The sequence below is a fragment of the Phascolarctos cinereus genome, unplaced genomic scaffold, assembly GCF_003287225.1.
Source record: "Phascolarctos cinereus isolate Bilbo 61053 unplaced genomic scaffold, phaCin_HiC Scaffold_726;HRSCAF=1367, whole genome shotgun sequence".
NCBI lineage: Eukaryota > Metazoa > Chordata > Mammalia > Diprotodontia > Phascolarctidae > Phascolarctos > Phascolarctos cinereus.
Genome location: NW_027556098.1, coordinates 364569429 through 364594537, shown reverse-complemented (window position 1 = coordinate 364594537; position 25109 = coordinate 364569429). Strand labels below are relative to the sequence as shown.

Below are 25109 nucleotides of genomic sequence, written 5' to 3'. Positions count from 1 at the left end.
GTATTACTGAGAAGGGTTAAGTTTATCAATATTAGTCATCACACAATGTGGCTGTTATTGTGTATAACATCCTCCTGGTTCTGCTCACTTCACTCATCATCAGACCATACAAGTCTTTCTAGGTTTTTCTGAAGTCAGCCTGTTCATCATTTCTTATAGCACAATAGCATTCCATTACATTCATATACTACAACTTGTTCAGCCATTCCCCAATTGATGGGCATCCTCTCAATTTCCAATTCTTTGCCACCACAAAAAGAGCTGCTACAAATATTTTTGTACATGTGGGTCATTTTTCCATTTGTATAATCTCTCTGAGATATAGTCCTAGAAGTGCTATTGCTGGGTCAAAGGGTAAGCACATTTTTATAGCTCTTTAGGCATAGTTCCAAATTGCTCTCCAAAATGGTTGGATCATTTCACAACTCCACCAAGAATGCATTAGTATTCCAATTTTCCCACATCTTCTCCAACATTTATCATTTTCCTGTTTTGTCATGTTGGCCATTCTGATAGGTATGGTGTGGTACCTCAGAGTGTTTTGATTTGCATTTCTCTAATCAATAGTGATTTACAGCATTTTTTCATGCAACTATAGATGGCTTTAATTTCATCATCTGAGAACTGCCTCTTCATATCCTTTGACCATTTATCAATTGGGGAATGGCTTGTATTCTTATAAATTTGACTTAATTCTCTATGTATTTTAGAAATGAAGCTCTTATCACTAAAGGATACCTTTTACTATTACTGTGCAGGTGCCTACTTAGGAAAATCCCTTCTATTGTTTTGGGGTCTCCATCCTGCTTGAGCATCCTGGTGGTGCTGCTTTCTGATTGGTTGACTATTATGGTCCTGTCTGAGACTAGATGGATATGGTTGTGGTTGAGTACATGGACACAACTGCTGTTTCTGTTGGAAATATGAGTTCGTGGACACACTTGTTGCTGTAGTGAGCAGTGAGGCATATGAGGAAGTTAGGATATTGAGTGGGAGGGGGCAGTAGCTAGATAGGGGAAGTGGCTGTATTGAGTCTGGGGGCCTGTGGTGTGGTTAAAGTCGGATTATGTGGTTAAATCAGGACATGCCTGTTGTTCAGTGGGGTCCATAAGGAAGTTAGAATATTGGGGCTGGGGGGCAGCTTTATTAGGATTCCAGCACAAGTACTCCTTGCTTTGGGAAAATCAGATTGCTCACCCAGCTGACATGCCCCCAAACCCTGTGCTATCTCACCTTTGTTCCTTTGTTCAGCTTATTAACTGTGGCTGGAATGACTTCCCTCTCCCTCTTGTCTGGCTAAGTTCTTTCACATCTTTTAAAGCCCAACTCAAACCTACCTCTTGAAGGAAGCCTTCTCTGATGCCCCCATTGGATAATGCCTTTCTTTTCTCATCTCACTTGTGATTTTATTTGCACCTAATGCACTCGTGTGTGATTTGCATTGGCATCCCTCTCCTAGACTGGAGAATCCATGAAGGCAGGGATTCTTTTATCTAAGCTAGTTTCTCCCCCAGTACCTTTCACATTCCTCTGCACATGGAAAATAGGATCATAAAATCTCAGCTGGAAGGAACTGCAGAGCCTCCTAGTCCAATCATGACCACAAGAGACCCAAGAAGCCTTTGTTGGAAGAATCTGTGTGAGAGGAAGCCCCTCCCTCCTTACCTTCTTACATTTCTGAGGCCATCTTCTGTCCCCCGATGCTTAGACTGCTAAGACCTTTCATATAACTTCTCCCCCAGGGGGCCTCAGATTTCACTTCTGGCCCCAGCATTACCTAAGAGAGTCTGGGTACAAGGACATTCTTTCCTCTCCCAGCAGAATTTTTGCTGCTTTTACCCTAATAATGGATGGTAGAACCACATGGCAGAGATCATTCAATTTAATCTCCTTATTTAATAGAGTGAAACTGACACACAAAAAAGTGCATGGCATAGTAAGTGCTTTTTTCAGTTTCAGAGTTTGGATATTTCTGATAATCCAATCCCTTCTTTATTCCTGGCTAAGCTAACCATCCGTGGGCTTCCCACACAGCTTTAGGCTGGAGGTGGGGACATGAGGGAACTCTTGATTATCGGTAAGCATCAGGCTTCTAAAGTAATAAAAATGGTAGACAGGGTTTTTTATAATATTTTCCCCCAATTACATGTTAAAACCATTTTTAACATTTGTTGGGTTTTTTAAAGTTCTGAATTCCAAATTCTATCCTTCCCTCCCTCCCTCCCCTCCCCCATCCCTGAGATGATAAGCAGTCTGATGTAGGTTATACATGTGCAATCGCATACAACATTTTCATATTAGCCATTTTGTACAAGAAGACTCAAACAAGAAAGAAAGAAAGAGAAAAAGACAAACTGTGTGCTTTAGTCTGTATATAGACAACATCAGTTTTTTCTCTGGAGGTAGACAGCATTTTTCATCATGAGTCCTTCAGAATTATCTCAGATCATTGCACTGCTGAGAATAGCTAAGTCATTCATAGATGATCATTGTTAGTGTATACAATGTTCTCCTGGTTCTGCTCATTTTGCTTTGCAAAAATGGTAGAGTTGTAACAACAAGAATAGACCAGAAAAAGGACTTATATCCAGCCCCCTTTAGCAAAGAACTAATATCCCTGCTGTCCAGTGAACTCAGCTTCCCTCCACCCACTGCAAGAGGATCAGACATTGTTTCCACAAAACTCATAACACTAGCAAATGAAGTGCCAGAGATAGTGTCTCACCACTCACTTGGTACCCTCTGTGAACCTCTTGCTTCCTTGCTCTGGATACCAAAGGCCCAGCCCTGCTTCCTCACAATCTCTCTCAAGCAGTCTCTCAGTGATTTTATTCTGGCAATTTTAGATCAATGCAGGCAGTTCCTGGTTTGCCTCTGGGATTTCTTGGCTCCAACTGGCAGTTGCTGCATCTGCCCTTTTCTTTTGAGGATGATCTTCCGGTTTGGAAATCCTTTTCCTTAGGATTATTCCTGCACACATTCCCTGGGACCTTTTCCAGTCAGGATAACTTGGGGGGGGGGGAGGCCATCCCAACTCATTTGGAAATGTTACTTAAAAAGCAGAATCAGTTGAGGTAGGCTGTGAAGAACAGGATATAGAAATCACAAGAATCCTATTCCCTACTACCTTCCCTGTCTGCCTCAGCCCATCTCCACAGATGTAGAAGACAGGACCACAGGGAAGGGAAGAGAAGGATGAGACCATTCAGGTGATATACATGTAAGACAGCAACAGCTCTGCAGCTTAGACTCCTTAGAGTCTGAAAAAAACATTCTCATGAGGACAGCCAATTTCTTTTATTTTTTAAAAAATTAAGAAATGTTTATTTTCTCTCCCTCCTACTTCCTTCTCTTAATAAAGAAAAACAACAACAACAACAATGCGTGGTCAAGCAAAAGAAATTCTGGCATTGGCCAAAATGTAAGCTGCATTCCTCATCTTGAGGCCAGCCCATTAGAACCTAAACTCCTGTAGGGAAGAGTCTGATTTTGGCCTGTCTTTGTATTCTAGTGCTTAGCCCGAAGTCCAGAACAGAGTAGGCATCGAATGCTTGCTGATTTGACTCTGACAGGGAGTGGGTAGTGTGGATCATCATTGGTCCTCTGGAATTGTAGTTAGTTATTGCATGGATCAGAGTTCTTAAATTTACCAATGTTATATAAATCGTTCTGGCAAAGTGAGAATTAAGCAACTCCACCTTCTCTCTGTTGTCATTTGCCATTGTCCCACCCACCCCCAATCAATGATTTTATCCCTTTCTTTTACTTCTTTCCCCCAGTAGGGCTGAAATATAAAATGTTTTTCCCTTTGGATTTCATTGCCAGCTTCAGCTTTCTCTGGACTTAGGACTGAAGAAATAATTCTTACATACCATGCCATGCTTTTGTATCACCTTGGTTTCCCAGGAATTTCCTCTCCTTGATTCTGACCTCTGTATATGTCCTTCATAAATCTGAGTTCGTTGGTGAACTGCCTGTGAATCCATATCACACTGTTTTGACAATTCCCCCTTATTTTCTTGCCAGAATTGTTTCTGTTTGTGTCTTCATGATTTCATACTTTCCGTCCTCCCTGAACTGACTTTTTAAAAGAATTTTAGTCCTTGTAATTCTATGTATATAAACCCTTTGAAATCTGATTTCCAAAAATCTAGGGTCTATAGCAGACAATTCTTGTTCTTCCCCACAATGGTATCATCATTTCTGCACCAGGAAGCTGCTCCTACCTTTTAGTGAGAATCAACTCCAAAACATAATTTCCTCTTGTTAATTCCTTAATTTTTTTTTTGATGAGGCAATTGTGGTTAAGTGACTTGCCCAGAGTCACATGGCTAGTAAGTGTCAAGAGTCTGAGGCTAGATTTGAGCTCAGGTCCTCCTGACTCCAAGGTTCAAGCTCTATCCACTGCATCACCTAGCTGCCCCTTTCCTTAATATTTTGAAGGACAGAATTATCACTAAATCTTGAAACTGCCCCTTAAAAATAGGAATGTTGATTTCATGGTCAGGGATGTAGTGAACCTAATGAGAGATGGTAATGTATACATATGTATGTGCACAAATACAGATATGTCTACATACATATATGTTATATATGTATATACGTATTTCCTGAAATTTTATCAAATATATTTTAATGAATAGAATATCTATGTACATGTGCGCATATATTTATAGTTTTCTTCTAAAATCGATTGGTGTGCATGTGTGTGTATTTGTGTATACACACAGATTCCATTTTAAATAGCTGCAATGTAGGAAGGAGAACAGGTAAGATGCTCAGTAATACACGAGAGTCAAAATCAAAGAAAGAAGTCAGTGATAAAACCCATGTTGACAGCTGTCTATACACCAATCAGCTAACAGGTTCTTGGCTTGCCTTCATTGTACTTTCATTCTTCAAAAGAAAGAAGCAGGAAGGCAAACAGTTATTCTGGACTTGATTCTCTCAGGGAGAGGCAAGCAAGGCATTATCTGACATGTAACCTGGATTTTAGAAAACAGATTTCAAATAGTTCACAGAAAGGATAGATATAATCCTGAGGTCTAAGTTTTAATAAAGCAAATCTTCCCAAAGGAATGGAAAGTTCTTCATAATGAAATTCTGAAGGTATAAACAGATACAATTCTGATGAAGAAGAGAATGGACTGGTGACCAAAGAGACTGATATAAATGTATAGGAAAGTCTTTAACCAGTTTAGATTTAGAAAAGACATGGAAACAAGGGCAGGTAATGGAAGATGAATACAGAAGCATGAGATAGTCTTATAAAGGCAAAGTTTTATATATTTTGAGACTGGTAGGTAGGTAAAGGACAACAAAAGGTGGAGTTCAAAAAGCCTTAGTTGGAAAGAGGAAGTTCAAGGAAAGGATAGGGTCACTGCCACAGGTGGATGGTATACTAACAATAGTTGAATGAGAAAAGGCAGGACCTGTCTAGTTTTTGTTCTGTTTCTGTATTTTTTCCTTTCAAAGGGTATGATCCTTAAACTGGTGAGATGACAAAATGGCTAATTAGGGAGTTGAAATCCAAGATAGTTAAAAAGATAGGAGAGCACCTGGCTGCTTCTGATTAGTTCATCATTAGCTAAGTGACATAGTGAATAGAGCACTGGACCTAGATTCAGAAAGAACTGAATTCAGATCCAGTTCCAGGCACTTAATAGGTGTATGGCACTGGGCAAGTTCCTTAACCCATCTGCCTTAATTTTCTCTGCTATGAAATGGGGATCATAATAGCATCTACCTTCCAGGAGTTGTTGTAAGGATCAAATAAGATATTTGTAATGTGCTTTGCAAATCTGAGGTGCTCTATAATTGCTTTTATATGTGAGGGAAGGGAACAAGCATTTATTAAGCCCCTGCTATATGCCAGGCATTATGTCAAGTGCTGTTGTCTATGATGATTATGATTCCTATTTTACAGTTGAGGATAATGAGGCTGACAGAGGTTGAGTGACTTAAGCAGTGTCTCACAGCAAGTGACTGAGGGTGGATCTGAACTCAGGTGTATCCTGACTTCTAGCCCAGTGCTCTATTCACTGTGCCACCTTGCTGATTCTATTGTTATTATTATTACTCTTATCATTATTATTAGAACTAGTGGATGCGATGGCTGAGCTCTGATTTATTACATTTAAAATGATGTGGAGGAGCAGAGATAGTCTACCATTTGTTATATTGCCAAATCCCACCCATTGTTACATCTCAGTTTTCAAATTCACTCAGCATTCTGAGGTGGAATCTCAGAATACAGCAGAAGGGCAGCTTAAGCAATCACTGATAGACCTTCCCACCACTGCCTTTACCAAGTATAATGGCACCTTTACACCCAAGAATGGAATCAAATCCTTCCACAAGATCCCAGAGGCCTGTTAATTGATTAGGGGAATTTCTGTTTAGGAAACGCAGAGAATGCCAGAGCATCCTTCTCATATTCCAGAGACTCTTCCAAATCATTTTTTTTGTCCTACAAACAATTCAAACACAAAAAGTCAGCCAACCTAATGAAGTATATTGGTGTAGTAACTGCACTTCCTTGTCTTTATATGCTGAGAGGACAAAGCTGAGTCACTTAAACCAAACAGCTAAGGCCACTTGCAAAGCTCAGCTGCTATTCATATCCTCAGTGCTGAATCAGGTTCTAGCCCTTAGCAGCAACACTGGTGCTGACCATGGTGCTGATAACTACTGTAAACAACAGTAGTTACAGTCTCTTTCTGTCCATCTGCAAATTTTTTTGGGGGGCGGTGTTGGGCAACGGGGTGAAGTGACTTGCCTAGGGTCACACAGCTAGTAAGTGTTATGTGTCTGAGGCCGAATTTGAACTCAGATCCTCCTGAATGCTGGGCCAGTGCTCTATCCAGTGCTCTATCCTAGCTGCCCCTCTTTCTCTCTGTCTCTCTCTCTGTCTCTGTCTCTGTCTCTCTCTCACTGTCTCTCTCCTTTTCTCCCTCCTTCCTTTTTTCTCCTTGGGAAGAAGATTGTGATTTGGCCTTCTTACATGGACTTGTAATTTCATTGTTGTCAAGTGAGGACTATCCCTCTACCAATGCAAGTTTGCATGCTGGTAACTATCCTATAAGTTAATCTTAGAGATTTGAATGGAGGGTGAGTGTTTGGAGAACATGGGACTGAGAGGTTAAATGTTTTGCTGAGGATTATGTCAGCATGAAACAGTCAATACAACAAAATGGAAGTCTTTAATCAGGGCAGGTGGGTTGCAGCTCAGGACGCTACATAGCAAGTAGTGGGGTACCCAAGGAAGAGGTTGGGAATGGAGTTTCTATAGGGTACTAAGGCAGAAAGAATGACTAGGCTACAGGTGGGAGGGGCTGGGCATATCACTGTTTCACAAGATAAGTTGTTTTATATAAAAAGCAAAAGTCCATAAAGAGAGCTTGGGAATCTCTGGAGGAGAGTTTGGGAGATCTACAAAATGATCAGAGGCTGGAAGTGACAATGTCTGGTCAGTCCCAGGCAATTCATTGGCCTGGAAATGGAGACCAGGGCAGCTTCAGTCAGTTCCTAGTCAGTTGTGTTTGTCAGTTACAAAGCTGATACGTATCAGAGGTGAAATTTAAATCCTGATGGACTTCAGTCCAAGGCTAACCTTCCAGACAATGTGGGGAATAAGTATGTAGTTCCTACTATGTGCCAGGCACTGTGATAAGAGCTTTTGAAAAATGTAATCTCATTTGGTCCTCGCAACAATCCTGTGAGGTGAGTGCTATAATAATACCCACTTTACAGCTGTGGAGGCTGAGGCAAAGAGTGGTTAACTGATTTGCCTAGAGTCACATAGCTAGTGTCTGAGGTAGGATTTGAACTTAGCTTTTCCTGAATCCAGGCCCAGTATTTTATCCACTGTACTGCCAGCTGCCTCATTGCTTCCTGATGCAATTGAAATCAAGGTAAATTGAGGCACAAAGTTCTGAACATGATCAGTTTATTAATAAAGTATGAATTTATTAATAGAGACAGTCAACAACTACTAAGCTAAGCCAGAGGCACTAAGTGAAGACTGCCAGGGTCTTTTAGAACAATTAGCAAGATGACAGAGAGAAATCTCAATTAACATAGGTATCTTTTTCTGACTGGCAATCAATGACATAGTCAGAATTGAGATTAAATCATGTGTAACTGCCCTTTTGAAACCCCCTTAAGCAAGACAGATGATTCAAATCACGAGCAAAGAGAACAGTCTTCAGGAGATGGGGAGTTGCTACAATAGTTTAAGTTGATGAGATCTGACCTCTAGGTTAACCAAATTTCTCTGGAAAGTTGGTGATCAGTGGAGTTACAAAGGCAAGTTTCTCTGGGATCTGGGTGAAGTTTATATGGGAAAGCAACCATGAAAGAGAATATTAAATATAACTTGACTAAGCCTCAAAAATAGAATTAAAATCAATTTTCAGTTTTAGATTTCTCTGGGCCATACTATGGCATAGGATTCCATTCTGCAAGCTAGCCACACTTCCTCTCCTCACATGAACCTGGGAAAACTGACTTGCTCCAGCAAGGGTGTGAATGTTCTTCTATTAAAAATAATCATTCTAATGTGGTTGTCAGCATGTTTATAACCTCTGAATATTGGTCATCCTTCTCCTTTATTGTTGTCTATTCTACACAACTATGGACTCAAATGGTTCATTGTAATAGAGCCCATCACTTAATTTCCCACAACTTTTCTTTCTCTCCTCTTGAAAAATTCATTAGTAGTAATAGTCATTTCAGTTATTCCCTTTATTCCTGTTTATTCTTTCTGATTTATCCCAGGAGATAAAGATGAATGTCGCACTTTCCCTTCTTGCTGCTTGTCACTCTATGGCACAAGCTTAGGTTAAGTGTCTTGATTTCTCGGGACGTCTCTTCATCTTTGTAAATGGGATCCCCTGTACTTCCAGGTTCACAGAATGGCAGCCCTATAAGGATCAGCCCCTCTTCTAGTGTTACCTTGATTCAAAGCTCTGGCTGTTTCATGAGATGTCAGTATAAGTTCAATACTTCTCACAGAATTTAGGGCTAGGAGGGTCCTTATGTATAATCTAATTACATTCCCCTATTTTACAGATATATCCCAGAAAAGTTGTAAGTCTCAGAAAGTGTTGACAATAAGATGCTGATTTTATAGATGGGACAGGAAAAAGATACTGAAGTTAGTTACTACCCAGAGTCTGCTGAGGACTCCAAGCTGCTAAGAGATTGGACTGGGTGACCCTGCAAAAGTGTGCATCTCTACCGCTCTTTGTCACTGAGGAATTATCTCAAAGTCCCTCCTCTCCTCAGTACTCTGTCAACTGTGAGGGTGATAAGAGTTTCCTGGCACAGATAATTGGGTGGGCAAAAGGAAAGGAATGAAAGAAGGAAAAATATTTTTCTCAGCTTGAGCAACTAATAGCCATGTGGGTGTAGAAGAGTGTGTCTGATTACTCTCACTTAAAACTCACGTATATTAATTAACATCATAGTAACCTATATGTTGCTGATCTCAATCGTTGGGTCCAGGAAGAGAGAAATTAAAAGAGCAAATTAAGCTGAGGGATGGGAGTAGCAATTGTAACAATCACTCTTATGAATATTATTTATTCATCTTTTAGATCTTGACCTCAGGAAACCACACACTTCACAAAGGCAAACTTGCTTTCCTGTAGAAAAGTGAAAAGCTAAAAAATAGCTAGTCACCCTAGGTGGTGGGGGAAAGAAATTAGGGGGCAAGGAACTGGGACTGGGAGATGGAGTGGATGGGGGGGAGGGCAGTGTCGAACAGCTAGCTTTCTGAACGCCATCTACTGGCCAGAGTGGGAGATTATAAGCTGCTAAAAGATTGAGAGTGCTGCTCAGTCCCCACAGAGAGGGAACAGTTTGAATCTATTTACAGGTACTACACTCTGAGGGCCACTGGGAGGGCAGTGAATAGTGTGCTGGGCCTGGAGTCAGGAAGACCTGAGTTAAAATTTGATCTCAGACACTCACTGTCCCTGTGACCCTGGGCAAGTCACCTAACCCTGTTTCCCTCAGTTTCTTCAACTGTAAAATGAGCTGCAGAAGGAAATGACAAAATACTCCAGTAACTTTACAAAGATAACTCGAAATGGGGTCATCAAGAGTTGAACATGACCAAAAAATGACTAAACAACAATCCAGACCCCCTCATTGGATTTTAACCTATGTGACAACTGTCACTTTGTATGTATAAAGGAAACAGTATGAATTGAGCCAACAAACAAAAGTGGACAATCTAATATATATTTATTATATTATGTAGAAGGCACTAGGTGAGGCACTGTCATCATAGGAGAAAAGAAACACCGGGGCTTGGGGCACCTTTCTGGAGGGAGAAGGGCAGGAATTTGGGGAGATTAAACACGTAATATTTACTTTTCTTAGTGGCCTGAACATATCTTAGAAAATGAGACCTGAAAGCTAACTTTGAGATCATCCTATCTTGATTTTACAGTTGAGGCTTTGAAGCCAGAGAGGGTAAATGACTTGTCCAGAGTCACACAGCTAATAAATCATGGTGCTGGAATGGAATACAGTTTTCTGATTCCAAATTCAGTGCTCTGTGCAGATTGCAAATAGATTGCATTTACTTCAGCCTGACCTCTCCTCCTTCTCTGCTCTACCTCAACCCCAATTTCAGTCAAGACTTCTTTTTAACTCTCAGAGATTACTTTTTATGTCATGATACATGATCAAACAGGCCTCTTAGTGTGACTTAGGAAACCTCAAAAGTTCTCAGCATTTACCATTCCCCTTTCTTTCACAGGCTTGTCACACTGAACCCTCCATGGTGAACATCTCTTCCTGGAGTTTAAGGCAGGGGGTTCAGAAGGTCTCTGTGAAAATAAATCTGTATTACATGGGAGTGGAGAGATATACACCTAGCCACCCTCAAGATATTTGCACAAGATTTGGATTTTAAATTAATTTGCTGTTACCCAGTAAGGCATAAGGCTCTAAGGGGCAGGGAAATGGGGTAAGAAAAGTTTGTGGGGAAAGCGTAGGGAGTAATTGGAGGGTAAGTGAGGGAAAGGTCTCATGAAAGCTCTGGGGGTCAAGCCAGAGTAGTTTCTCACTCTAGCTCTACAGAAATTCCTTCTGACCCCCACCCCCTAGCAATGTATATATGTGTGGGAGAAGGCAGATTACTAGGTCAAAGACTCTGCCTGGTGACCCAGGGGAAGGTGGTATCTTCTGGTCAGAGCTCTAGGGACAGCCCCTTCCCATCTTCAGCATATCTCAGTGGCATTAGGGAGTTTGACCAGGCCCAACTTTGCCTCTTGAAAGGGGTAGCTGGAGGACTATCTGTTCAGATCCACATTCCCAGCCCTACACTTCTACTCACTGTAGCTCAGATGGAGTGGTGAAAGTCATCTCAGGCTGTGTAAAACCATTGAAGTTGGAACTTAAGGTGTGAGTGTAGGCCCCCATGTCTTCAAAGATCAGCCAGTCACCCACATGAAGCTCAGGCAGCAAGATGTCTGTTGGACCCAGACGGTCAAAGGCATCACATGTGGGACCCCATAGAGTGGAGGGGTAAAGAAGTGGCTTGCAACTGAAGCTCTACACAAGATGAGAAGTAGAGGAGGAGGGTTCGGCTAAATAAAGTGACTCGGCTCAATCCACCTCCATCTCCTATTCCCTACTATTCTTTCTGTCTTAGATCATGCTGATCTCTATTTCTAAAATGCCTTCCCTCTCCTTTTTACCCTGCTGAATTCCTATTCACTTTCACTGTTGGATTCTCACTTTAGAAGTCAACTCAAAGACCACCCCCACCAGACTTTCTCCTTTAATTTCCACCCCACCCCAATTGTCATCCCCTCATGAATGTATTAGGTAATATTCCATAGTACAGTTATTTTTTTGTTTTGTTTTTAGGCAATTGGGGTTAAGTGACTTGACAGCTAGTAAGTGTCAAGTGTTTGGTCTGAGGCTGGATTTGAACTCAGGTCCTCCTGACTTCAGGGCTGGTGCTCTATCCACTGCGCCACCTAGCTGCCCTGATAGTACAGTTATTTTTTAAAAAACTTATCTCCCTACCAGATTTTGAGCTTCATGAAGGCAGGGTCTTTGTCTTACTAAAATTTTACATCTTCCTCAATACAATGAGCATAGGATCCATAACAGTGCATACTTACTTAATGTTTGTTGAATGAATGAATGAACAAACAAACAAATCAAGAGTGGAAGGATGCAAATTCAAAGAGACCATAGTTGGGTGTGCTAGAGCCAGGTACATTGTGAATGCTACAATGCATCCCATAATATATGCTTTATATTTGCTATACTCCTTTTCATAATTTCTATTAAGCATATGCTCACTGTTCAGGATTTTTATAACTGTAAAATTTGTAAATATTTGGCTTTATGTTCCTCAACTGTTAAGAACTCTCTTTCCAAAAGATACACTTTCAAAGATTATCCTACACCTATGGTTAAACCACTTGATTTGGTATATGCCCAGAGTTGTGGACAAGCCACTTAAGCTCTGTCAGACTCAGTTTGTAAAGCATGTCCTTCACTAAATCTCACTACTTATATGTCAGTTTTGTGCAGAGGCTTCTTTTTCTTCTGGTATCTCAGCTAACTTACTAGAAAATCACTCATGTAAAGGGCAATTGCTGCTAAATGTGGGGAAAATATAGGCAGTTGAATCTGATCAATTCCCTTTTTTCAAACATTTCTATGGTATCTCCTAAACAACGTTAGTCTGCTGTGTCTAAGCTAGGTTGGCAGCAAGGATATAGAGGCACCAGCTATATTCTGGTCACCTTGGAAGCCATCAGACTACACTCTTCCCCATCCCCAAGCTCAGAGTAGAGAAATTCAGTGGTGAGTTGTGAGTAGAGGCTGAGGGTGGATGATCAAGATTACATCTGAGGGCCCACACTGACCTGAAAATCTTAGGGAACTTGCTCTTCAATGACTGAATTCCTTAGGAAATATAGCCCTGTCCAGCTGACTTGTTCTATTCTAGGAGTTTCCATATAGCTTTCCCCTGCCCTACCTCCAGAGCTGTCAAAATCAGTTCCCCATCTTGCCTTCACCACGTGAGGTATCCTTGTTTCTTTCTCTCTCAGCATAAGTCCAAAAGAGGTGTAAATACCATCATTGACATAGTACATCAGTCTTCGGCCACCTTCAGGAGAAAGAAAACAGCTTAGTCAGAAGGGTATTTGGGACTAGTGATGATGGAATCCTAATAAAGCTGTCCTCAGACTCAATATAGCCACTGCCACTAGCCAGCCATTGCCCCCAGATCCGATTCACATATTTGAACAGGCGTGTTCTTGTACTCAACCACAATCACGTCATCCATTTAACCCAAGACACAATACCTAACTATCCGTCTTGGCCAGACAAGATCACAATAGCTAGCCAATCAGAAAGCAGCACGACCAGGATGTTTGACCATGGAACCATAAAAGGAATTCCTAACCCTATTACCTAATCTCTTAATAAACCCCTCCTGTTTTTTTAATATTAATCACATTCCCATATTCCATGTAAATTTTGATTATGTAATCAGCATCATGTACTCCATAAAATTGTCTGTCTTGCCTCACTGAAATGGCTAATTCCTCTAAGGAACTTAGCCCCTCACCAGAGGGTGAAACCTTAAAAACACAATGAATCTCTCTAACTGACTCAGAGTTGGCCTGAGTCTTTGAGATTCCTTGAGACATCCCAATGCATCACAACCTGACCTCAGCAGTGAGGCTTATCATGATTGTCCCAAGGCTCTCTTCCCTTTTAGGCTTTTCCATTCTCCTGCTAGGCTGTGAGTTCTCCAGCACTGGAGTTCTGCAAGCAGATGCTGGAGAATTGTTCATAATACAAGTACTCACTGAGAGCCTTCCTGGTACAGAGCTTGGTGCTAGGCACTGGAGAAATATAAAATTTGCTTAAAACAATCCTTTCTATGCTATATAATCAGCCTGGAGAAGTGCTTGGATCAAGATTATACAGGGTGTTAAATCCTACAGATTAGAGTTTGTATTTTATCCTAAAGACAATAGGGAGCCACTGAAGGTTCTTGAGCAAAGGATATTCATCTCATAGATGATGTTTCAATTCTTCCTTCACGGCTTTGCATGAATCATCTCCCATGTCTACAATGCAATCACTTATTCTCATCACTTCTCCCTCTCAGAATCCCTAGCTTCCTTCAAAGCACAACTCAGATGCCACCTACTACATAAGCTCTTCCATAATCTGTGAAATTGTTAGCATTCTCTCCCTCTTGTAATTGCTTTATGTGACTTTTTAGATATTTTGTATTTACTTGTCGGCTTGTATTTACCAGGTCCCTTCCCCACCCCACCCCCAACCCCAGTGGAATATCAGCTCCTTGAGGACAAGGATTGTTTTGTTTTTGTCTTTGTAGCATATTAGACACAATTTGTCGGGACAATAGAATAGATTATTTGGAAGGGAATAATATGAAATAGAGCTGGAAAGGTAAGGTAGCAGCTGCTTGGGAGAGCCTTGAATACTAAGCAGAGGATTGTGAACTTTACGTGGAAGGTAGGATCCTGGCAGCCTGGAAAGGACCAATTAGAGGGGGCAGCAGTATGGTAGAGTGGGAGGAGCATTGTTCCGGAGTCAGAAGAAGGAGGCTCCAAGCAACCCTCCAGCTGTGTAACCTTGAACAAAGCCTCCCTGGATTTCACCTTCCTCATCTGTAAAATGAAGATTCATTCCAGCTCTACCTGTGAGCCGATGTGCTCAACTAGAAAAGAGTGAAGGGGGGCAGAATTTTTAGATGGCTACTGACGTAGTTGGGCCAATGATAGCAAGAGCCAATGTCAACATGGCAGTCACGAGAAATAAAAGGAGTATTCGGAGGTGAATTTGGCAGAATTTAATAACTAACCGGATATGAGAGGAGGGAGAGGATAAGGGAAAAGTCAAGCATAAGCCTAAGGCAGTGATCCTGAGCTATTATGTGAATGGTGGCACTAGACGAAATAGGAATGTGAGAAGGAAAAGGAGGTGTTTTCAGAGAAAGGTTGGACTAGATACATCTGAGATTAGTTGCATGGTGCTATGACTGTGGAGTCAGTTTGTCCCTTGGCCACTCTAAGGACCAAGTCCAAAGACCACAAGCTGGTTGAGGAAGTTATCCCAGCCCAACATGATCTGCACAATAGCCTGGCATACCTTGTTCCACCACTTCCTTTTTGCCAATGACATTGAGGGCAACAGTGCACACTTTAGCGCCATAGAAGCGACCAGGTTCAGCTATGATCTCCACTCCACTGCCTTCTGGGAAATACTGGTCCAAAGCTCTGTTGATCACAGCTGCCATCTGCAGCAAAGAGAATGGTCTCCATCAATACAGACCACCACTCCTTTCCAGCCAAGCCAACGATCATGGCCCCACTTATGCAATGACCCCAGTGACTGTTTCTGTCTCCTGCGTAGTATTCCCTTGTCTCGCGTGGATGTTACTGGGGGATCTGCACTGTGATATGCCACTCAGATATCTCACATCTCTCAGGATTTGTCACCTTTCTCCTTAGATATTAGAACTGTTCCATGCAGATCAACCGTAGGGGCTAGCATTCTTCAGTTTACCATCAGGCACTCCACCAACACATGAGTACACACCAAGCTTTTACCTGCCTCCAAGATTTTGCTCATGCTGTGTCCTTCCCCTATCTTTCTCCCCTAAATACAGGGAAGGTTTTTCCTCATCCTCTCTGTCTTCAAGGCCCAACTTACACGGAACTTCTTCCAGGAAAGTTTCCTGAGGTCAGAGTGACACAGTCCAACCTTTGGATCTTCTCTGTGTATGGGAGGCTGGTTATCCTACTAAGTATATGAACTTCTCAAGGGCAGGGCCTGGGTCTGCTACTTCTCTGAGGTCAGGGATTGAGTCTATTCTTTCTTTCTCTGTTCTTCCAGCACAGTATAAGTTTCTCAATAGCAGAGATAGGATCTTCATCTCGGATATCTCCCCCAGGTTAAGGTCTGGGTCTATTCTTCCTCTTCTTTCTCCAGACTCTGAACTCCCTGAGGTCAAGGACAAGGTCTCAATTTTTTTTTCTCACTCCCATCTCAAGCACCAGCTAAGCTCAGGACTGAGCACATAGTACCCGGAGTCATTGTGCAGGTGGTAGAGAGAGTGTTTAATGAGTTGACATTTTTGTGAGCAACTCTTCAGAGCTATTCCATTTGGGAGATAATGCTATACTCCATTCATTATAGACCATAATGCCTTCTCCAAAGCCATAAATTGTGAAGACAACCTTGAGTTCTGAAAGGCCCTGAGAGTAAAGCCAACTGCTGTCAGGTCCTAACTGACTGGGAGGCTTTCACGTATGGAACCAAGGGTGAACTATACATTTGTTGCACAAGGACTAGCCTGGCTATACTCAGAGAGGCCCATTATCAATACCTCTGGTATTCAAGAATTTTGATTGTTGAAAAGGGCAGAAAGTGAAGACTATAAGGTAAAGGCAAACAGCCCTCAGAACTCCCTCAGTTGCAGTGATCACAAGGGATTTCAAACGACTGGCAAAAAATACTCCTGCCTCTTGGAAAAAAGCAGAGGAGAGGGAGAAAGATAGGTGCAGAATGAAGCATGTGTTCTTAAACAATGACCAATATTTTAAGTAAGGCCTCTAGGTACCTAGGGCATATATCATTGAAAAAATAGAGATAGATTTTTTAAAAGATAGAGATTTTTTGAAAGATCATCCATAAAGCTTTTTTTTTTTAGTTAAGTGCTAAGATTGCATCTGGGAATGTGCCTCTCCCACCCCCATCGGCTGAGCCCACTCTCCTGCTCTCAGCTGTTTTGCCTGGCTTCTCCCTCCAGCCTTGGATGTTGGCTACTCACCTCTTCAAACACAGGCTCAAAGTTCTTCTTGCCTGGGAAGCCCCCTCCAATATCTAGGAGGCTCATTGGGTGTCCAATCTGGAGGCCCAGGTCAAACACGTGTCGGGCATCTGCAATGGCCTGGCCGAAGCTCTGTGGGGTCTGGCAGCCAGAACCCACGTGGAAACTGAGTGGAGCCAAGCATGCTGTTAGCATGGAGGAAATGCACAGGCACACACGTGAAGACACATGGGTGCAAACGTGCTTGTTCACCCATAAGCATAGAAAGGTTCCCACACAGACACAAATAAATGCATATACAGACATACACAGAGACATATACTGATGCTTTAGAAATATTTTTCTGTTTGCAAAATCCTTTATAGTTTGCAAATTCTCACAATTCTCTGTGAGGAGGACAAGGCAGATTATTGTGTTTAGTTGACAGAGTACAGACTGAGGCCCAGAGAAAGGCAGAGATTTGCCCAAGGTCAGGTCAAGGTCATTGACCCAGTAAGTCAATAGCACAGCCCAGCTCAAACCCAGGCCTTCTGGCTCCTAGTCTAGGCCTCTTCCCTTTTCAGCACGCAGGGAGAAGGAGGAGTACCTCAAAGCAGACTCACCAGATTCCAACTACAGTCACTCCCAAGTCCTTGGCAGTGTTCAGCAGATGGCCACAGTAGTCCAGGGAAGCCCCAAACTTGGCACTCAAGGGAAACAGGCTCTTGCTATCCTGGGTCCAAAGTCTGAGGACCAACCTGCCAAGGAATAACATTTCTCTTGTGCCTTAATACGGTTTACTAAGGCAAGTAGTGCAAATATCATCATCCCCTCTTGCCGGTGGCCCTTAGGGGCGAGGCAACTTACCCAAAGCTGTATAACTAACGTTAGAGACAGAATTTGAACTCAGGTCTGAGTCCAGGGTTAGTGCTCTTTCTAATGCCTCACACTACTTCTACAGAATGGGAAGCCACTGACCAAGGGAGGCCTGTGGCCCCTGGAGTCTCTCCTAGACACCTCTATTCCTCACCACTCCATCTTCACTTTTCTTCATTTCCCAGACACTGGTGAGTCAGCCTAGCCGCTGATTCCTCCTAGATCTTATGCCCAACTTCTAGGAACTACAGGCTACTTCCCCTGGTACTGAACTCCTACCTCAGACCCCAGTGTCTAGGTCATTGTTTTATCTTCCCCATCTGCATCCTTCCTGGATCCTCTGCCTCATTGCTCTAAGACCTTTGCTGGTCACTTTCCATTATACCTTACTGTCCATGGACAGTGTATCACCTGTTATTGATTGGGACTTCATAGTAGGCCTTGTCGCCCATAGCAGATTTCTGCCTGTTACCTATGTCTAGTCCTCCCTGATGCTGTGCTCCATCTGTCACCTGCCCCTGGATCTCCTTGATGTCCAGTGATTAGGCACATATACTTTTTACCTATCTATCTTACCATCTATCAATCTTATTCATTCATCCACTCCTTTATTATTACTAACAACAACAATAATAACAGCTATTATGGATACATAAAGCTTTAAGGTTTGCAAAGCACTTTTCATATGTTGTATCATTTGATCCTCACAACAACCCTCAGCAGGCAAATTCTAGTATTATCCCCATGTTAGAAATGAGGGAGCTGAAAGTAATGAGGCAACTTTCTCCCTTTATTATGTCTCCTGCTTTTCAGGTCTGTCTGGAGTCTGGGTTAAGACCATCTCTGTCCATCCCATGACACCATTGCCCGGAACCTGACACTAAAGTGGTGTTCAGGTTTCTTCTGCTACCCTTACCTGGCAGTGGGATGAAACTTGGCGACCTTGGCAAGCTCCTCCTCACTGTCAAAAGTCATCAGCTGCACCCCATGGCTGGCAGCATATTGTATGTGAGAGATCTGCTTGCAAGGATTGGCATAGATGATGCGGGTCGGGGCAACTCCCATGCTCAGAATCTGTTCCAGCTCCCCCTAATGGCAGTACAGAAGAGATTATCCCTCTAGAGGCTACACCTTTCTCACATCCTCATCCTGGGAGCTCATTATAACTCAGTGGAGCATTTCCACCCCTAGCCCAAGCTCCCAAGGGCCCTGGAAAACCCAGGGAAAAAGAATTGGGTACAGCCATGAGCTTCTGGACATTTAGATTCTACTCTATCTCCCATTCCTTCCCACTCCATTTAGAAAACACTAGTCCCTTAGAAGTAATTTTGAAATTTACTGGAGGGAGATAGATGGATTTAATACTCCCTGGATGCGAGCTCCCAAGGAGTTCTTAGGGGCTCCTGGGGAGCTGGGGAAGAGGAAGAAAGGAGAAGTGTCCAAAATGTTCCCAGTATCTCCTTGTCCAAACATATGTACAAATATATGCTCCCTCCACTGGTAGCCTCCCCTTCATACTTTTAATCTCTCCTATTGCTCTAGACAGACTCTGTTGGAGGTGTTACCAATGGGAAGAGGAAAGGAAAGATGTGGCCCTCCTTTTTCTGTAAGCATGTTGCCCATGTTCTGATTTCCTTCCAACCCCATGGACCCACAGCCTGACTTCTTTTATAGTTCTCCTTTGCCCCCAACCTCTCTGTTCAACCCGGAGCTGCTCAGTCTTTCAAAATCCCTTTTCCTTCTGGCCTTCATGAGTCTCCTGTCTTCTTATCATGCACACCCACCCCCAGGGGCCTCCTTGGAGCTCACCCGACTTGCACAGTCAAAGCCAGTGCCCAGGTTGGACAGCACCTTCAACACACTGGGGCTATTATTGCACTTCACAGCAAAGAAAGGGGCCACACGGGGCATGGCCTTCAGGAATAGCCGGTGCTGCTCAGCCAGAACTCCCAGGTCAGCCACCATGAAGGCATCTCTCTCATCCTGTGGAAGAAAGGGCAGGGTAGAGTCATCTCTGATGGGAGAAGGAAGAACTTTCCTGACCCTGGAAATCTGCATTCTGCTTACTCCAAATCTCAATTAATTCAAGCTGTCCCTTGGAGTTGTGAAGAAGAAGCCATTGGCAATCAAACACGATGTGGTTGACAGAGACCTGGCCTGGGAATTAGGAGGTCTCTGTTCAAATTGAGGTTCTGACACTTTGTAGCTACATGACCTTCATTAAGTCACTGAATTTCTCACAGCCTCAATTTTCTCATTTTGTAAACTGAATAGAGAGAGAATCACTTATACTACCAAAGTGGAAGACTTTAGATTTATTTCCATTACATTTTATCCTATTTGATTCATCCCAACAGTTTAGTCTATAAATATCTTTTTGAATCCTGAATTTGTCTTCCAGTGGTTTTCACTTTCTGCCACCTGTAAATTTGTTATGCCTACCATCAATGCCTTTATCCAATCGTTGTTAAACACTGTTAAACAGCACAGGGCCAAGTCCATATCTCTAGAGCACTGAGCTGAAGACCTGCCAAATAAACACCTCTTTGACCTTGTTAGTGACTATTCTTTGGGTCCAGGCATTCAACCATTTTTTAATTCATCTAATTGCACTATCATATATGCTGCATCTCCCATTTTTTTCCACAAAAAAACCATGGGATTTTTATCAAAAGCTTCACCAAAATCTAGGTAAGCTCTATCTTCAAAATTTCCCTGATTACTACCTGTGCAAAAAGGAAATGAAGTTAGTATGGCAAGCCCAAGATCATTCTTTCCCACAGAGAACAGAGAAGTGCAATGAATGTATTATCTGTAAGTTCAAACCTTCATACATTACCATCATTCCATCCATCTGGAACAGTTATCCTCTCAATCCCTCAATCCTTCAATCCCTCTTTTTTCTCCAATATAACTTTGGAAACATCCCAAAATAATTTGTTCATTCTTGCCTCACCAGTCTAAGCTCCTTCTGAATTTTATCAGAATTCCAGACACATTCTTACAGGACCAAGTCATGCCTTTATATTCATCTGCTATTACTTGCCCTTTCTTCCAGTTAGTTGGTGCAGAGAACAGAGCTCTGGACCTAGATAAGGATGACTCACGTTCAAATCCAGTCTCAGACACTTGCTAGCTGTGTAACTATGGGTGAGTCTCTGTCTGCCTCAATTTTCTCATGTTGTAAAAGAACGTTAATGATAGCAACTGTCTAATAGGGTTGTTGTGAAGATCAAATGATACGATATTAGTAAATTTCTTTGCAAATATTAAAGTGTTATATAGATGCTGTTATTATTATTGTTGTCTTGGGTTTATATTTTAAAAGTCTATTTTAGTTGGGGAGTACCCTGAGAATCTATATTGTTCTCCCCACATATGTCCCTTGGCCCTAGAAAGTCAAAAGTCTCCCTTCAATCCTGGAGAGCTTGGGGACCTCCTTTAACCCTGGGAGTTCAGGGATCTTTATCCATCAGCCCCTGGGAATTTTAGTGTGCTCTCCTCAGCCACTGAGGACTTTGAATTCTCTAATCAGCTCTTGAGAGCCTTTGTGATTTCATCTTCTAAGAGGACTAGGGTTGCCCCATCAAACTCTGGGAACTCAGGTCTCCCAATACCCACAAGCAGCATTCTCCAACGCTGCCCTCACCTCTTGGCTTCTGTGGCAGCACTGATCCCTTTGGACTAGGAAGTGGGGAAACTGCTGGGGAAGGAGGGACATGGTCAAATGTGGGGATTTGTTTTTATTGAATACACATATTTGTAACGGGCATTTTGTTTTTCTTGCTTTCTCAATGTGGAGGATAGGGGAAATGGGAGGGAGAGAAGCTGGATTTTTGTTTGAAAATAAAATAAAACAGAATTTTTAAAAAGATAATAGAATTTCTTAGCTGGAAGGCATATTAAAAAAGCATGTTGGAGTTGGGAAAGACAATGTTAAAGCTGAAAGGGCCCTTAGAAGATGGAATTTGATTCAAGTCCTGGTCCAGGCATCAGCTCATCGTGTGCCTCTAGGCAAGTCATTTGACATCTCAAAACCTCAATTTTGATCATTCACAGATAAAACTGTATCTCTAACATGCAAAAAAAGATAGAATTTGAGAACCCAAGGAATTTTGGAACAGAAAACACAGAATGTCATCTTGGAGAGGTACTAGAAAGTAGAATATAAAGGGTCTTAATAAAAAAAAAAGCCCACGGAGCATAGACTGTCAAAGCTGGAAGGTACCTTACAACATAGAACATTAGAGATGAGAGAGATGTTAAAACTTAAGACAATTAGGACTAAGAAGGATCTTAGAACATAGAATGTCAGCAGGAAGGATCCACAGCATTTCATCAACCTCTTCACTTGCTCACTTTGGAAACTGAGCCTCACAGTGGAGGTTAATCATCCCAGGTTACACAGAGTTATTGGGAGAGCTGGAATGAGCCCAGGCACTCTGGCTCTCATCTTTATTTCCTGTTGTCAAATGGCCAACAGGTTGAGTCCTTCCAGAAATAAGTCTCTCCTTTCCTGACTTACCAACAGCCTCAGAACCAGTGTGTCAGCTTCTCTTACCGAGTCTGATAGTTGCTGGATTTTTTTGTGGACAAGCTTCCAAGCAGAGGCTCCTGGCTCTAGGCAGATCACCTGCTCTTCTAGTTCTCCGGGGCTTCCAACCTTCTTAGGAGTCTGAATGCAGGATTCTGGTTCCTCAGAGAGGATTTGAACAGAGGTTCTGGAAAGAGATGGCCATAAAATGTCTGCCCTCTGGCTCAACCTAACACCCCATCTCAATCCCTCCCTCCATAATCTGGCACTCAACTTCACCTCCCTCCCTCTCTGGAAATAATGTTCTCCACTGGATTACAAGATTTGGAGATGGGAAAAACTTTAGAGATGATCTAATCTGATCTTTCATTTTGCCAACGAGGAGCCAAGACACAGAGAGCTGAACATTTGGGCTCTTTCTTAGCTTTGCTCTATGGAGCTATCCCTGACAATGGGATAGCCCTTTTACATTCAAAAGCCATTTCATATACATGAAAGTAAAATGGAAAGTTCCCACAATCCCAGCTTCTCAGTCACCTGCTGCTTCCCTTTGGCCCTGGGGATCAAAAGGCTCCCTTCAATTCTAGAGAGCCTGGGGATCCCTTTCAGCCTCAGGCATCACTATCCCTCAGCCCCTAAGGATTTTAGTATACTCTCCTCCAGCCAAAAGACTTTGAATTCCTTGCCATTAGCCCTTGAGAACCCTTATGTCTTCGTCTTCTAAGAGCACTAGGGTTACCCCATCAATCTCCCCGTACCCATACAAGCATTGTTACCCAATGCGGCCCTCACCTCTTAGACAACATTCTTCTGTGGCAGCACTGATCTCTGTGGACTAGGAAGTGGAGAAACTGTTGCGTCTGGTGGAAGCAAACCTTTTGGGAAGGAAATGATAGAATCCAGGCAAGGCAAGGCTAGTGCTTCCAGGCAGTGAATGAGTGATGAGAGGAGACTATATAAGGAATTTGCCCCACCCACTTTTTGTCTATCACAATACATATCTTACCCTCTTGCCCTTTACTCTAAACACCTTCCCTTTCTCCCTACAACAATCACTCACCGTCCCAGATTCCCCAAAAGAAAGTCACCATGGAAAGGTCTATTTTGTTCCAGAGTGGTGACACCTTCACTCACTTTTCTGAACACAAATCAGTCACAGAAGAAGGATAGGCAATGACAAGGCAGACTTCAGGAAGGAACTCAGAGATCTTCTCAGCTAGCACTTCACAGAATCTGAGCTTCAGAGAAATTAAGAAACTTGTCCAAGGGCACACAACAAATTGGTGACTGGAACTTGACCAATGAAATAGGAAGTGGTTTTTGCCAACAGGTGGGAGGTGAACCACTTTCAATGTTTAACCTATGTAGTGTGACTTCAGAGCTAGAGATCATGAATTTAGAGCTGGAAATAACATTTGGTATCATTTAGTACAATTTCCCCATTTTACAGCTGGGGAAACTGAGGCCCAGAAAAGGTAATTAACTTGCCCACAGTCACACATGTAATAAGATGTGAAGCCAGATTTCAAATGCAGGTCCTTTGCCTCCAAATCCAGTGCTCTTTTTACATATACATATATGTGTCTATTCATATATACACACATAAGTGTGTCTACATACAAATGCAGGGAGAGACACAGACAGAGACAGAGACACAGAGAGAGACTGAGACAGAGAGATTATTATGTCTGTCTGTGTTTTCCATTTTTCCATCTATAGGAGACCCTTTCGCCTTAAAGTCTCCATCAGCAGAGTGCCCATCCTTTCCTTCTCTGTGCCTCTTCTGCTGGATGAAATAATTTTTCCAATAGCTGTCTGATTTAAGGAGCCTTCCCACAGTTGGGGCTTGGAGAGCATCAGCCTTCTTTCTCACTTTTTTTTTTGCCCATGTGTTCAGAATCTCTAATTAGGTAATACCTTTGCAAGTAGAGCAAACTTTAATTAAAGTACCTACTATGTGCCATTGTCTTTGGAATTACAGATTCAAATACAAAACCAGATAGCTCCTGCCTCCAAGAAATTTGTAGAAGAATGAAAGGGTAGGATGAATTTGCACCATCTCATACCAATTTATTTAGTTTTTTTTTTGCTATGTCTATTGAAATCAATTTTGTATTGTGTGGTACAAATTCACCAATCTGGACTTTTCATTTAAATTCTTTGCATGCTGTGCTCAGGGAAAGATATTGTAGGATCCAGACTGGGAAAAAGCTATAATATATAGTAAGAAGTGAAAAGCCATTAACTTAAACTCTGTGAAAGGTAGAAGCCCAGACATGGTGACCTGTTAAAAATCATAAGTTAGATACTGAGTCATAATTTAGACACTGAGTCCTAACTCAGATAATGAGTAAAAGCCGGTAAAAGCCATAGCAAAAGTACAGTATACAATCCTGTGTTTGGTAACATTGGGTAATCACCTGGATGTCTGGGAATCAGGTTCAATCCTAAGTATAAACTAAAATATTAACCAAAATATTAACAAAGCAGGAAAACCCCAAATATCCACCAATCAGCAGTGAAACACCCCATAACTCCTCCTTCCTTTATCTGATTTCTATAATTCCCACTGGGCTTTCTTGGAGTCTTTAGTGGGGATCCACTGAACTGTCTGACAGCCACTCTAGATAGCCTCTGTTTGTGAATAATTATAATGATTGATTAAACTCCTATAATCTATCTGGAGTTCCTTGGCCTCTTTCTGTGTTATGAAAACACCCCATGGTTACGGGGGAGATGCAGGATTCCCCGGCCAGGGAAATTCCAGACCTTATAATTGGCTTAGTTGTCAGGATTCCCTTACAACATGAAATTGAGAAATTTAAGACTTTATCCTATAGGAATGCTCAAGGCATGACTGTCTAG

At 42.2% G+C, this 25109-nt stretch overlaps 1 protein-coding gene across 2 annotated transcripts; it reads right to left on the bottom strand.

Moving 5' to 3' along the window:
- Positions 1 to 10232: 10232 nt before the first annotated feature.
- Positions 10233 to 23474, bottom strand: LOC110206237 (antizyme inhibitor 2-like). Of its 2 annotated transcripts, none has more exons than XM_020983463.2 (11): positions 23379 to 23474; positions 23037 to 23119; positions 22272 to 22431; positions 19520 to 19693; positions 18627 to 18799; positions 17458 to 17592; positions 16856 to 17021; positions 15172 to 15319; positions 13050 to 13147; positions 11351 to 11568; positions 10233 to 10841 (listed from the first exon to the last, which is right to left on the bottom strand). In XM_020983463.2, exons 2-11 carry the CDS (start codon positions 23048 to 23050, stop codon positions 10817 to 10819), a joined length of 1311 nt encoding a protein of 436 aa, XP_020839122.1. In that variant the 5' UTR covers positions 23051 to 23119; positions 23379 to 23474; the 3' UTR covers positions 10233 to 10816. The 2 variants fall into 2 exon arrangements, with proteins under 2 accessions (XP_020839122.1, XP_020839123.1); XM_020983464.2 differs by having other exon boundaries at positions 23305 to 23388.
- Between the last annotated feature and the right edge of the window lie 1635 nt (positions 23475 to 25109).